This window comes from Cibotium barometz, chromosome 48, assembly GCF_041138505.1.
Source record: "Cibotium barometz isolate CiBa-2024 chromosome 48, ASM4113850v1, whole genome shotgun sequence".
Taxonomy (NCBI): domain Eukaryota; kingdom Viridiplantae; phylum Streptophyta; class Polypodiopsida; order Cyatheales; family Cibotiaceae; genus Cibotium; species Cibotium barometz.
Window position 1 is genome coordinate 18,726,063 of NC_141093.1, and position 15,224 is coordinate 18,741,286.

General features: G+C 39.7%; 2 protein-coding genes across 2 annotated transcripts; both read left to right on the forward strand.

Moving 5' to 3' along the window:
• The first annotated feature begins 759 nt into the window (after nucleotides 1-759).
• Nucleotides 760-6,645, forward strand: LOC147610909 (uncharacterized). Its single transcript, XM_086785308.1, has 2 exons — nucleotides 760-1,913; nucleotides 5,612-6,645. Exons 1-2 carry the CDS (start codon nucleotides 828-830, stop codon nucleotides 5,975-5,977), a joined length of 1,452 nt encoding a protein of 483 aa, XP_086641434.1. The 5' UTR covers nucleotides 760-827; the 3' UTR covers nucleotides 5,978-6,645.
• A 3,867-nt stretch (nucleotides 6,646-10,512) lies between these two features.
• Nucleotides 10,513-12,636, forward strand: LOC147610910 (uncharacterized). The gene is made up of 2 exons (XM_086785509.1): nucleotides 10,513-11,826; nucleotides 11,919-12,636. Exons 1-2 carry the CDS (start codon nucleotides 11,047-11,049, stop codon nucleotides 12,042-12,044), a joined length of 906 nt encoding a protein of 301 aa, XP_086641635.1. The 5' UTR covers nucleotides 10,513-11,046; the 3' UTR covers nucleotides 12,045-12,636.
• Nucleotides 12,637-15,224: the final 2,588 nt, after the last annotated feature.

A 15,224-nucleotide genomic window follows, 5' to 3' on the forward strand; every position in this document is an offset into this window, starting at 1 on the left:
GCTGCCTATAGGCAGCTTGTGAGATAGCTTGGTTTCAGAAGCTACTTGGTGACATGGGAGAGCCCGTGGATAGGGCAGTTGTCATATATTGTGACAACATGAGCAGTATACAGTTGGCCAGTAACCCAGTATATCATGCTAGAACGAAGCACATTGAGGTGCATTATCACTTTGTGAGGGAGAAAGTTCTAGCAGGAGATGTAGATCTGGTATATATTAGCACAAAGGGTCGGATGGCTGACATCTTTATGAAGGCATTGGGCACAGAGCAGCTCCACAGGTTTAGGAGCTTACTTGGAGTGCAGTGTGTGGAGTTGAGCTCGAGGAGGAGTGTTGAGATATCGTGGGATCACCTAGTAGTTGTAATCATTAGCAAGACAACATAGACAGTTTTCACATTTTTTGATATTTCAAGAGTATTTTTGTAACTTTGAAATTTTAATTGGAAATCTACTTCTTGTGGATAGGTTTATTTTTTTCCTGATCTTTAGAGAGGGGTGGGCAATGGGCATACACACAAGTCACACGTGGGCATGGGGCATGGCCCATGGGGTCCGCGGAGTCCACAGATAAGCGTTGATAAAAGTGAAAGGAAAGTGCTTTTTGATGTTGAAGTGCACGAGGATTTTCATTTCACTTGATTTCAGCATGTGGAAAATGGTCGTAATGCGGCCCAAACAAAGAAGAAGAAGAAGAAAAACGCGATTATTAATGGAATGGTGAGGTCATGGATGAGCCTTTAGGTGTGCAGGCATAAAAGGAGCTTCCAATCTCCAATTGAGTGCGATTCGAAGAGATCATTCCTCCAATTGAGTGCAACAAAAATTATGGATCTCAACACTTCATTCCTCCAAGCTAATAAAAAGCTCCGTCCCAAGAGTTTGGATCCTGACCAATTAGCTGCTGCTAGTAAATCTACACTCCAAGGCATGGATAGGAACAGAAGCCCCGATCAGGCTATGCTTCTGCCCAAACGCCCATGCTTCGATGATGGCCATGGGAGATCAATGGATGCTTCGATGATAGCCATGGGAGATCAGGAAAATCATGTATCCATTCGGAGTGGTGGTGGTGTCTGTTTAAATACGCCGCCTAACGATGTGGTGTTTCATGTCGGGAAGAGCAGGCGAGCATATCATGTAAGCTCCGAGAGCCTGACCAGAGGCTCCGCTTACTTTAGAAATTTGTTACACAGCACGGCAATGGATATTGATGGTGGTGGTTCGATGGCCCCCATCGCGGTGGACTGCGAGGAGGCCATCTTCGAGAGCATGTTGGCCCTCATAAGACGACGCCCTGCCCCCCACGTCGGAAGCGAGATGTTCAAGCTTAGAAGAGAGATGGAGTTCTATGGGATCCATGTCATAGAATCGCCCAAGCCAACCACGCATACCGGCCGCAGCAGCCTGTCTTCTACTCCTTCCACGAGTCCCAGCGGTAGCCCAAAGATCAGACGTTGGTCCACGCGCCACGCCCTTTCTACACCTGCAGCAACCGCCCGGCTCAACAGTCCTCGGCAGCAGCTGGCAGATCAGCTGCCCGACTTCCCCCTTGATTTGACGGATCCGGCTAAGCTCGTGCTGGTGTCCTGCTTGGGTCAGGGCAAGGAGGCCATCTTCACGTGCAGCGATTGCACCGGCAGGCCCGCGGGTCCTACCCAGTGGGCGCTCAATTTCCACCACAGGTACGCCTTCTACACCGCCTGCGGCGGCCGGGCGCCGCGGATGCCTGCCAAGCACTTTGCGGAGATGTTCATGGCAGCAGCGTCACACCACTACACCAATCCCGACCAAGCGGTGGTGAAAAGTGTGTGGTGGGTGAGTGCCGACTCCACCTGCACGCTGCGCTTTGTGAGTGGGAGCGGGGCCGACACATGCACCTCGTGTAGAGCAGACGACACTGTGTGGGCGGTGTGAGGTGAAAACAAAGAAGAAAGACCATACCTCTATAGCCCTTCACCTCCCAACTTTGATACAACAACTACAAAAAAGGGCACACCAACAAGGTGTGAGGTGAAAACAAAGAAGAAAGACCATACCTCTATAGCCCTTCACCTCCTAACTTTGATACAACAACTACAAAAAAGGGCACACCAACAACCAACACGAAACACCACACAGAGATACCACTACAAGAGCTTGAGGGCATACCGACGCTAAAATACCGACGCAAATGTCGAACGTCGGTATGTCCGTCGTAATGTTGGAGGAGACAAGTAGGGCGGGGTTTTTTCAAATTTTCGTGTCCCGTCGCATATACCGACGCCTATACCGACGCACATTCCGTAACATATACCGACGTATATTTCGACGCATATTCCGTAGCATATACCGGCGCTCGTAAGTTTTTCACAGCCGAGAGCCTATTTTCTGGTTTTTTCGCAGAGAAGGCGCGTTACAGGTCAAGAAGGTCTCTTTCTCTCCCTCTTCTCTTTCTCTCCCTCTCCTCTTTTTTCCTCTCTCCTCTCTCCTCTTTTCTCCTTCTTTCTTCTTTTCTCCTCTTCTCCTTCTCCTAATATGTTCTTGCAATTGCTTTTACTTTTTAATTTAAGAATTAGGACGTTTAGGGTTTTGTGTTTTTTTGGCTCTCTATGCATGTTGAGAGCTCTCTATGTATGCATAGATCTCCTAATGCATGCATAGAGATTTTAGGGTTTTGTATTAGTTCTTTTTCTTGTGTTTAATTTACTAATTAGCTTGTTAAATATTTTGTTTTGCAGCTTTTTCACCTCACCAATCTTTCACCAATCCTCTCCTTCAGCTTTGCAAAAAAGAGGTAGATCCTCTTTCGATTTTTCTTGTTTATGCTATTTTCTATGAATTATTGCATCCCTGTTTTATGGTTTAGGGTTAGTTTTGGGTTCTTGTAAGCTTACACATAGGATTAATTTAATATCTATGCATAAAACCTATAATAAGCTTGCAATCTCTATGCATAGCCTTCTTGCAAGCGTTATGCATAAGCTCTATTCATAGAGCTTGTGAGCTTGTGAAATCTCTATGCATAAGCTCTATGCATAGGCTTTATGCATAGAGTTTGCAAGCTTATAAAATCTCTATGCATAGGTTTCTTACAAGCTTATAAAATCTCTATGCATAGGTTTCTTGAAAGCTTGCATGGACATTGTACATAGAGCTTGCGTAGCCTTCTTGTTGAAAGCTTTTTGAATGTTTTTACTCTCTTATACATATAACATATAAGTCTTATGCTCTGTTTTTCTATGCATAAGGTATTCTCTTTATTCATAGAGTTTATATATGTTATCAAGGTAAGATCTATTATCTATGTAAAACAAGATCATGTTTATTACACCATTGGGTGATGGGATTAAGGGTTAGCATAGTGCATAAGGCATATAGCATAGAGCTTATGCATAGAGCTTATGCATAAGTCTTGCATAGAGCGTATGCATAAGACTTATGCATAGAGCGTATGCATAAGACTTATGCATATGACTTATGCATAGAGCTTATGCATATGGCTTATGCATAGAGCGTACGCATAAGACTTATGCATATGGCTTATGCATAGAGCGTACGCATAAGACTTATGCATATGGCTTATGCATAAGACTTATGCATAGAGCGTGTGTATATGGCTTATGCATAGAGCGTGTGCATATGGCTTATGCATAGAGCGTAATTGCATAGAGTGTGTGCATAAGGCTTATGTGAAAGGGATTGTTGGAATGCAATTGCAAATGCCTTGATTGTGGTTAACAAATGCTTATGCAAATGCCATGGTGAGGGCATTGTGAATTGTTGGTTTGTGTTGGAGCTTTTGGATGATGGATTGAGGCATGAGTCCATGCTTTATTGATGAGTTCTAAATTGTAAAAGGACATGAGTCATGCTCAATACTTGTAAGCCAACAAACTTGTTCTATCATTTGATATTATCCACATCATTTTGTACCTACACTCACCATTGCTACCACTTCAAGTTTCTATAGAATCTAGCAATGTGTGAGGGTATCTTGGCATTGGTTGGAGAGGCCAAGGGGAGAATGGCTTGAACTCTTTGTGCCGTGATTGCTTGGTAAAGTGATACAAAGGGGGATTAGGTACACCGGTGTGAAGAAATGGCCTCAACCTTCACCTTGGAGGAAAACTCGGTGAAGGGGTGAGAAGAGCTTGGCCGGGAGATCGGCAAGCTTCAACGCGCGTCCTCAACAATCCTCACCATCGACTTTGTGGATGCATTTGGGCAATGGGGCCCCTTTTCCGTCATATTGTGTGGATATTGCAAATGCTTTGATGGACAAAGAGTGCATATGATCTTTCATGACATTGTGGGATACAAAGAGTATTGCATTGTGATTTGAGAAGTTGCATTTTCATTTGAGATTTGGTTCCAATTACAAAGGAGACTCTGGCGGAATTTTTCCAACAAGGGAGCCAAACAAGCTTATTGATTGGAGATTTACCCCATGGATACACTTGAAGAGTTATTCACAACTACCAAGGGGAGAAACACCAATCATTTGTAGCCGGATTGAGCTTTGGGACCGAATTTTGGAAATTTTTGGGATTTTACAAAACCCTAATTCAGTCCTAGGGTTTTTGGGATTAGGTCCGAGTGATTACACGACTCTATTCTACTCCTTGAGAGTTTTCAAATGAGCCATAGAACCCCTTAATCGGATATCACAATCTCGGTCAAAGTAGTCATGTTGACTTTCTGGTCAAAGTCAAACAGAATATACTTCCACTTTGACTGAATCAAAATGCTTTTAGGGGTAGGTTCTATCTTCCGTTAGCTTTCTATAGAGCCGTCAAAATCCTAATTCCGACATATATTTTGCGTTTTAGAGCCAAATTACTACTTTCAGCTGTCCCGCACAAACCCTAAAACAGAGAGTACTTGCCCACACCTAATTCTTACTGTGTTCATTTGGGAGGATAGTAGACACCATTACCTACCCATAGAACCTTCTTTTGTCCAATTCCGACATCATTTGGGCATTCTACCAACATCTTGCATTTCTTCACTATGCCGAAGGGAAGACCATGCAAGGGTGGGGATGTTATGCAAGAAATGATCATTGGTGATGAGGACATGGAAGGTAATATGGATGCAAGGGATGCATTCATCAATGAAGACAATGGGGCAATGTACATAATCAAATTTCTCAAGGGACACAAGCGGGGGTTAACCATGACAACCTCATGCAAATGCTTGTACAACGGTTGGAGACCTTAGACTCCAAGCTTGATTCTCATTTTGAAACATTATCCTCACGGATTGGTGTGATGGAGGACAAGTTTGGGAAGTCTCAAGCACAAGAAAAGCATGGGAATTATGGTGACTATGAGCAAAGAAAAGGCAAGGGCATCTTGAATGAGGGTTTAGGGTTTATGCATAGTGGTGGTGGTGGTGGTGTTTCATGTCGGGAAGAGCAGGCGAGCATATCATGTAAGCTCCGAGAGCCTGACCAGAGGCTCCGCTTACTTTAGAAATTTGTTACACAGCACGGCAATGGATATTGATGGTGGTGGTTCGATGGCCCCCATCGCGGTGGACTGCGAGGAGGCCATCTTCGAGAGCATGTTGGCCCTCATAAGACGACGCCCTGCCCCCCACGTCGGAAGCGAGATGTTCAAGCTTAGAAGAGAGATGGAGTTCTATGGGATCCATGTCCACAAATAGAGCTTCTGGGCATCCTTTCAAAGCAACCTTTGCCAGCTAAAGAAAACAAAGAAATCACCAACTATTTACACTGTACACATCAGTGGGCTAAAAGCTCGCACTGCATGTGCCAAAGAATCTCCATCCATCCCATGCTAGAAGGGTTTCCTTTGGCGAAAAACGCCCAACAGGCGGCCAGTTCCTTCTACTGCCACGCCTTTTGCATGCACTGTAGCCAGTCTGCTGAAGGGCCCGTCCTCCTGAGCCTGCTCCTTGCATTGCGCTATGGCGGTGGCAAGGGCGCCAAGACCAGCAGATCTAGCTTCAAGTCTGCTCGCCCCCAAGTATGAGGTTTACTGTTCACAATTTTTTCATACCATGCCAATACCAGTGGCATTAGGAAGTGAATGGGGTCTTCTTGGGCCCTTTAATTTGCCCAAGCCTAATCAAGGTGATTAAGGAATAGCCAAATGGGGGGTTGCCATGTGGACTGAAATGTTGGGTTTGTAAGAGAGGTGTAAGAGTGGTCAAAGGGTGCACTTTTTTCCCCAAAAAGGGAGGGAGGCAATTTTACAATTTTCGGACCTCCATAACTTCTACATACAAGCTTCAATTTGAGCGGAGATTATAGATCCGTGATCTACGCATCAAGAGCTTTCCATAGATATGTTACATGATATGGTTTTGTCCGCTAGATTTTAAATTCCATTTTTCCTCCAAAATTCAAATTCGAATAAAGTAGCCGTTTTGAAGCTTCTAATTAGAAAACGTTTCTTCTTAAGAGAAAAGGTTTGACTCCTTAAACTGCCAAATAAAAGGGCCCAAGAAGCCTTCCATTGAGGGGTCCTAATGGGTGTGTCAAAGTTTTTTTTTTCGATGAGATATATATTTATTAATATTTCAAAAGGAAAAATTTACATTCATGCATATCAGGACCATTGGTCAATGCTGTTCAATCTTTGTTTTTCTTGTGTATTTATCTTTAAAAATATTATTAATAATAATTTTATGGTCTTTAAGATTTTGTAGTGAATGCTTACTCATTGAATTAAAGGATTTCATGTGGTATATTCAAGCACACTGCACACCTTGGCTCCTAGTTAAATCTCACTCGTTTAGGAAATATTTTACCTCTTTGTCTAAATTGAAGGCACTCAAATTCTTCTTACTTAAAATTGAGGTCATTGTCATTGTTCAATCCTTCCAAGTAAAATGAATAAATTGCTAAATCTTTTAACAAGCATCATTCAGAATTTAAGAAGCAATCTTAATTTGAACTTGTATTAATATCAAGACTAATGAATGTACAATGACTACATGTACGAAGAACAAAAGGTAATGAATACTACTTATCTTAGACCAAGTTCCGTAAAAGGCAATACTATTTGAAAGATGTAGACCCATCTTTTCACCCTTCTCATCAAAACTGTACAACACAACTTTCAACATCATTAGTAGCAAAGACTCTCATAGCAATCTTCTTGATTTGATGTCTTACAGTTTCTCTTATGGTAAAGCGAGGACATAATCATCACATAATAAAAGACTGAGACAGAGGAAACTTGCATTCTACCCCGACATTATCTACATGCATGATTTCCATTTCGACATATCTGTAGACATGCATAATCACTAGAATATCTGCATGTATGCTACGAAGTGGCATAATTTGTTCATCTAGTATTTGTAGAGCTTAAATGAAGGCCTCGCTCAACAAAAACTCAAAGAAGATTTTATAAAGTCCTAGAACACATAGGACTACCTACACATCAAATAAAGTCCTAGAACACATAGGACTACCTACACATCAAATATAAATAATTTTGGAGTTGTTTTGGTCCCCCAAACAATGGCTATAATAGGACTTGCCTTATATACATAAAACCTGTGAACATAGTAGAGTTCTATTTCTAAATAGCTTAATCGAGGTACTAAATGACATGTTGTTTATAAAAAACTTTATATGATAGTAATGCCTATAGTGTACTTATTCATAAGAAGAGGTATCTATATTGGTGGTCATTAACTTGGTCAAACAACCAAAGACCTAATCGACCAATTAACTTTAGAAGCACCACTAATTCAACTCACTTCCATATTCACGAGTACATCTGTTTGCACAAACAAAACCATGTTAATTGCTCTAGTTCAACAGAACCGTAAAAGAAGTTAGTTTCTCTGATTCAATAGTATTGTGCAAGCACAAGAACCTTCATACGACTTACCATAGAGGTATCATCAAATCCAGATTTTAAGTAAGAAATGATTGAATTTGAAAAAGCACATTGGAATTGTACTGCTCTATTTAGATCCTCTCCCCTATTATCGTGCTTGAAGGTTATTCTCATAAAACTTACATCATGCAAGGTACCTCTCAATGTACACAAATATCCACTTCCGAGTCCATACCTTCCGAGTCCATAATAAGGAAGTATATCAATTTTACGATCACGAGAATCAATATAAAATTGCTCTATGTAATCTATCCTATTCCTGATAAAACTTTCAATTGTAGTTTGTCAAGACCTCAATACACTTGGAGAAGGAAACTCTAATTTCTTAACACAAAAAAATAGAGCATAGCATATATTTGCATAAATTAAAGCATAAACCTTAATAAACCAAATTGAATAAACAAGAGAAAGATGGAGAGTAGAGTACAAGGGGGGGGTCACTGTATGTAGAATATCCATATCGCGTGCGTTCAAGGCCTATATTTTAAATCCCTTATCTGTGAATTTTTTAATCCATATAATATCCCCTTTTCTTTATGAATCTGTAAATTTTTTTAAATTTTTTTTAAATCATACCCTTATGTAAATATATTTCTATAAGTTTCATAAATTAAAAATATGCTTCTGTTGAACTCACGTGATATTCACATTTTTTGTGAGCGACCCCCCCGAGCTTGTACCACTCTCCCATATTTATATGTGTTACAAAAAGAACTTGCTTTTCAAAAAGATAATTCCAAAAACAAAGCACAAGCAAGTGCTTTTAATGTTATGAACGTGCAAGCTATACAAAAATATAGCAAGCATTAATATAAAGTCTTGGGCATACCAAAGTATAAAATACTTTGGACCTACCAAAGTCTAAAATACTATTTGGTATGTATAAAGGTATGAGGCATTAGCCTTACAAAAATATTGATGCCTAAATATAAAACCATAAAAGGTGTTCACATGTCTTCCAAAATATCTTAATAGTGGTCCAACACATATTCCACCCGTGATTAACGCAAAATTTGCCACTCATTCTTTGCCTACGTCCAAAATAATAATAGTCAGTACACACAATTGATTAAACACATTAATCCTGACCATGCCATAACAACGCACACAACTGATTAAATACGTTACACTACAAGAGCTTGAGGGCATACCGACGCTAAAATACCGACACAAATGTCGAACGTCGGTATGTCCGTCGTAATGTTGGAGGAGACAAGTCGGGCGGGGTATTTTCAAATTTTCGTTTACCGACGCGTATACCGAAGCACATACCGATGGTTATTCCGAAGCATATACCGACGCATATTCCGAAGCATATACCGACGCATATTCCGGAGCATATACCGACGCTCGTAAGTTTTTTTACAGCCGAGAGCGTATTTTCTCTGTTTTCCGCAGCGTTGCAGAGAAGGTATGCAACGTCTCTTTCTCTCCTTCTCCTCTTTTTTCCTCTCTCCTCTTTTCTCCTTCTTTCTTCTTTTCTCCTCTTCTCCTTCTCCTAATATGTTCTTGCTTTTTCTTTTTAATTTAGGAATTAGGACGTTTAAGGTTTTGTGTTTTTTTGGCTCTCTATGCATGTTGAGAGCTCTCTATGTATGCATAGATCTCCTAATGCATGCATAGAGATTTTAGGGTTTTGTATTAGTTCTTATTCTTGTGTTTAATTTATTAATTATTTTGTTTAATATTTTGTTTTGTAGCTCTTTCACCAATCTTTCACCAATCCTCTCCTTCAGCTTCGCAAAAAAGAGGTAGATCCTCTTTCGATTTTTCTTGTTTATGCTTTTTTTTACGTATTATTGCATCCCTGTTTTATGGTTTAGGGTTAGTTTAGGGTTCTTGTAAGCTTATACATAGGATTAATTCAATATCTATGCATGAAACCTATCATAAGCTTGCAATCTCTATGTATAGCCTTCTTGCAAGCTTTATGCATAAGCTCTATTCATAGAGCTTGCGAGCTTGTGAAATCTCTATGCATAAGCTCTATGCATAGGCTTTATGCATAGAGTTTGCAAGCTTATAAAATCTCTATGCATAGGTTTCTTGAAAGCTTGCATGGACATTGTACATAGAGCTTGCATAGCCTTCTTGTTGAAAGCTCTATGCATGGCCTTCTTGTAAAAGCTCAATGCAGATGCTCTATGTATAGGCTTTATACATAGAGGTTGTAAGATTATGAAAGCTCTATACATAGGGCTTGTAAGCTTATGCAAGCTCTATACATAGAGTTTATGCATAGAGCTATATGAATCTAGCTGAATGCATGAATTAAGATCTATGCTGCATAAGACTTATGCATATGGCTTATGCATAGAGCGTATGCATAAGACTTATGCATAGAGCTTATGCATAAGACTTATGCAGTTGGCTTATGCATAGAGCTTATGCATAAGTCTTGCAGCCTTATTATGCAAGGTTATACTTAAGGCTTACAAGCCTTACTATGCATACGATTGCATAAACCTTATTCATAAAGCTTGCATAAGACTTACATATAGAGCTCAATGTGTAGGCTCTATTTACAGAATCTATGCATATAGATTTTTGCATAAGGCCTTTATAAATAGCTATTTAGAGATAGCTTCTCTCTCCATCCTTGTTCAAATTCATCTTAATTTTGTATGGAGAGAAGATAAGCTAATGTATAAGTTATTTTTAAAATCTTCCTCAACAGCTGGGGAAAAGAAGCCCGTTTGACGCTTTTTTAAATATTTTTAAAGTCTCCCTCAACGGCTGGGGAAAAGAAGCCCGTTTGACGCTTTAAATGTTATTTTTTAAAATCTCCCTCACGGCTGGGGAAAAGAAGCCCTGTTTTATGGTTTACATAATGCTTTGTGTAATGCATAATGATTTGTATTTAATGAGCTGCATATACATGTTATCCTGCTAGATGGAGCATCTCAATCTTGAAGAGAGAATAGCGTGTCCATGCATGTGATGTAAGTACCAAATCTTTCGAAAACGAAGGATTTGCAACCAGCATGTTCATGACGCTGGCATATTTCCAATGGAGCGCTTGTAAAATTTACGGTTTCAATCGTACAACCAAGCAAGTGTGCAGCCGCATCTTGATAACATTGCGCCTGTGAATTCTCGTCCCCAACAAAGGATGAGGATATCGCAGGAGGGAGTGACAGATGGAGCTCAATTAACAGCACCCGAGGGAATGAAAGAAGAGAGCCATGGCTCAGAGTTATTGGGGTTCTGGAGTAGGGACATCTGCCTCACCATTTGGCTTCCCGACGCCAGTTCCCACACCCGTGGGTATGACAGCAGCTCCCACACCTCATACCACACAGCCTTCCACTCCTCTTACAGCTCGATCTACCACCTCTTCACATAGACGGCGCTCACGTAGTAGGTCTTCAGGGGGAGGTTGTTGTGGTGGTAGTGCCACAGATGCTGTGACACCACCACCACGTGAGCGTCGTCCTTCGCTCTCATCTGTTGATAGCACACCCATAGGGTCACCTTCCACTCCCTGGGGTGCACATGACCAGGACAACAGCAAGATAGACACAATTAGGGATGGGGCACCAATAATGAATAGTGCAGGGAAGGCAATGAAGACACGCATTCGACAATTGTGCACTATACAGTTTCACGACTCTGTCATGACTAAATGGGATCAGCAAGATAAGGGAAAGAAAATTTATATAAATACAAAGATAAAGCAAGAGTTTCAGCCATCTGACCCTATGAATGTCGTCTCTAATGAGTGGATACAGTATACAGCTCGCATTTTGATGGGGCATCGTAGGTCAGAGGCGAGGGACGCATTTAGAGAGGGGAAAGAGAAACTTGTTTGGCTAGATGACAGGGAGTGGGCAGCCATTGCTCAGGAGCTCACCGAGACACCAAAGAGGTTTCAACAACAAAGAGAGGCGGCAAGGGCAAGACTCCAAACAGTAGGGGCTTCTCATCTTGGGAGTGGTGGTTACGAAACCATGCGCCATGAACTCGTAAGTATTTGTAGCAATTTTATTTATGTAAATGTATGTATGTGGGCTAAATGTTGATTTCTAAAAGTTATACTTGTTAATCGTTTGTGCAGGAGTTGGCCATGAATCGCCCACCAAGTAGGCGAGAGGAGAAGTACGCTCACAAACATGGCCTTGTGGCCTTATTTGAGATGCTTGAAGAAGAAGGAGAGACCGTCAATTGGGAGGCATTACCGTGATGTAAGATGACCTTCAAACTAATGGTATATGATCAAAACATTCTTGAGTATTAATGTTTAATTTAATTTCTTGTTTATCGATCAGGAAAATAAAAAAACGAGCACGGTTGTTTTTGTGCTCTATTTTAGACATAATGGTGCTGTCTGTTTGCTGTTGTTGATCCTGTTCATTGCAGGCAGCCAGGCAACAGCCAGGCGACACTATTCTGCCCAAAAAAAAAAATTTAGTACAGCGTCGGTATATTCCCCGGTATGTGCACCGGTATATTCATTGGTATATTTGCCGGTACTGGCGTCGGTATAGAGCCCGGTATACACCCCGGTATATACACCGGTATAGAGACTGGAATAGCCGTCGGTATTATCGCCAGTGAGCGTCGGTATAGACACCGGTATAGACGTCGGTATTGTTACCCGACGCTTATACCGACACTGTGGTTCCGGCGCGTATACCGGCGTTTATACCGATGACGGGGCTTTTTTAGACCCCGTTGAATGACGTCGGTATAAGCGCCGGTATTAGGCTAACATGTAGTAGTGTTAATCTTGGTATACATCATACTAACGCACACATGTTGATTAAACACATTAATCTTGGTAGATAATATAAAAAGGTACATTAAAAAAAAACTCGAAATAAAATAATGGCTGTCCCCAAAGAGGTTACGACTAACATTGTCTCTTACAAAGGTTGCAATGGACCTTAATTGTGTGAATGAGATTTTGATAAGAATGGAAATACTTTTTTGGAATCCATTTGGCATGTTCAAAGGGATGATTAAAGATATTTGACATACGTGTTGCCACTACATGTAGAGATGGTCTCATGGGGTCGATGATAGACTTCTAGGTTTTATGTTCTTATCATTTTAGCCGATGTTATTATTGTTATTTTATTTTTTCTTAATTTGTGCTTTTATTTTCATCATCATTTAATTATTATTATGAAGATTATGAGGTGAAACTTTATTTTCAAGTGATTTAGGCATACCTGGATCATGAGCAATACCCAAAAAAGAAGAATTACCCTCTTGCTCGAGAAAAAAGTCAACATCCTGATTGACTCATGGAAGAAAAGATGTTGAAGAAGCCCAAGATATGAAAATTCTTAATGCCTAAAGTGCCCTTGAATCCTTGATTTAATTTCATTCTCACCACCATAAGCAATAAATATGAGTGATTCAAAATTTGGTGAAGCCCAAAGATAGATGTAGAAACGAAGAAATACGTTAAAGTTTTTGAGACTTGTTACGAAATTCCACTTTATCTATGTGTTTTATTTATTAGCTGAAATGTTGGCTGCCTCGTTGTTGAATAATTTTGAGATTATTGCTTCTTGATGAGGTATTGTCATTTGAAAGCCTTGATTTAATATGCAAAAAGCAAATATTGATAAAACCTTTGAGATTATCTTTTATTTGTAGTCCTTAATGTTGAATTTATGCTTGAACCCTTATTCTAGCCTTTGTAGAAGCTTTGTCGAAAAAATGAGAAATTTGAAAATCTTTGACTTTGAAGATAGAAAAATAAAACTTTTGAGGCTTTGTAAAGTTTCAGAGCTTGATAAAATCTTTTTCAATTTTTGCACGTTGATGTAGTCTTCTAGAACAAGTAACCCAATTCCACTTTTGAGATGATTGCTTTTGTCCCAAAAATAAACTTTTGAAAAAGCCACTTTTGTAGAAGTCCAAAGCTTTTTGTGATGAGGGGTGTAGAAGGTTGTAGCTTTAAAAAGCTTGAATTGTGTGCTTTTTAGAGAGAGTTAGAGTAAAAGCTTTTTAAAAGCTATTGATGAGGGCTTCAAGATTTTGTTAAAGCTTTTTAATATAAAGATTTTAAAGCTTGGAGCTTTAATATGAAAGCTTTGAAAGATAACCCTTTTCATATTAAAGCTTGGAGCTTTAATATGAAAGCTTTGAACGATAACCCTTTTAATATGAAAGCTTTGAAAGATAACCTTTTTAAAGCTTTATAGTATAAAGTTGAAGTTTAAAGCTTTTATTTTGTGATAGCTTTTTAAGCCTTTGAAATTAATAGAAAATGTCGTGGCAGCGAAGAAAGATGGCAGCCACAATGCAAAATAGGAGAGAGCGACCGTTTAGCACAAAAGAGATTTAAAAAAAGTTTTAAAAAAATTCAAGTACGAAAATCCAGCCGAAAAGAAAATTCAGGCGACGATTAGAGAAAAAGGGCAGCAGGCCGGAGTTTTACTTTTTTTAAAAGAAATTTGTAAATATATATTTAAAAGTTATACTATAAGCTTTATGCTACAAAGCTTTAATAAAAAGCTCGCGGCCACCAGAGGGAACTACGTGAGAAACGAAAGAAAGAAATATATATATATATATATTACATATTAACCATTGACAACCAAGGCACATAAAAAAGAAATCTTGGATTTCTAAAAAATAGGAGAAAAAATCCCTTAGATTTGACCTTTTGTGTTCTGGCTTCCATTCTACTTAATGTTTTAACCCTTTGTATTCGAGCTTCCATTCTTCTTAATGTTTTTTACATACCGCAACAATGCGCGGGTTGAGTACTAGGTTAACTTTGAGTACTAGTTAACTTTAATAACGAAAAAAAAGAGAGAGAAATAATTTGGAGGTTTAGCTCGAGGTAAATTTTTTGAATAACAAAAAAATCTCATGAATTAGGAAACCTCAACACCGTCCATTATGGATTCTATGGATTGGGAAGCTCTTGAAAATCTGAAATTAGGAGAATGATCTTAAAGCCATGCTTATTCCATCCATAAGGCTAGATTTTGGAGAGGATGGAAGAATCAAAAGGTAGTTTTTCTCTTAAGGGTGGTATTTGGTTTTGCAGAGGTGGTTTTGACAAAGTTGGTATTGAACCTAATCCTTTTGATCTTGATCTTGATCCAATGGCTCAAAAAATTCTCATGAACCATTCAAGCTTTGCCCAAAGGTTTTACAGGCTTTGTCTTTTTATCCTTTGGATCTTTTGATGAACTCCTCTTTTTGGCCAAGCACTTGTTCCCTTGTTGGTAGCTTTTTGTACGCTTTTCTTCATCCTGTGATATTTCTCCTTGATTTGTTTGAAGCTTTAGAAATTCCAAAAATTAAACCTTCGGCCTTCTTTTTACCAAGTAAATTATGCAAACTTTGTTTTTTTTTTAATTTCCTTCAAAAATCCTTCTCCTTGAGTGGTCCCCAA

What these genes read in the sequence shown, in the direction of transcription:
- LOC147610909 (XM_086785308.1), top strand. Translation starts at nt 828, where the DNA reads ATGGATCTCAACACTTCATTCCTCCAAGCTAATAAAAAGCTCCGTCCC. An exon ending in ACGACACTGTGTGGGCGGTG is followed by an intron (nt 1,914 to 5,611) that starts TGAGGTGAAAAC and finishes CAAGCTTAGAAG; the next exon opens with AGAGATGGAGTTCTATGGGA.
- LOC147610910 (XM_086785509.1), top strand. Translation starts at nt 11,047, where the DNA reads ATGGCTCAGAGTTATTGGGGTTCTGGAGTAGGGACATCTGCCTCACCA. An exon ending in AAACCATGCGCCATGAACTC is followed by an intron (nt 11,827 to 11,918) that starts GTAAGTATTTGT and finishes TCGTTTGTGCAG; the next exon opens with GAGTTGGCCATGAATCGCCC.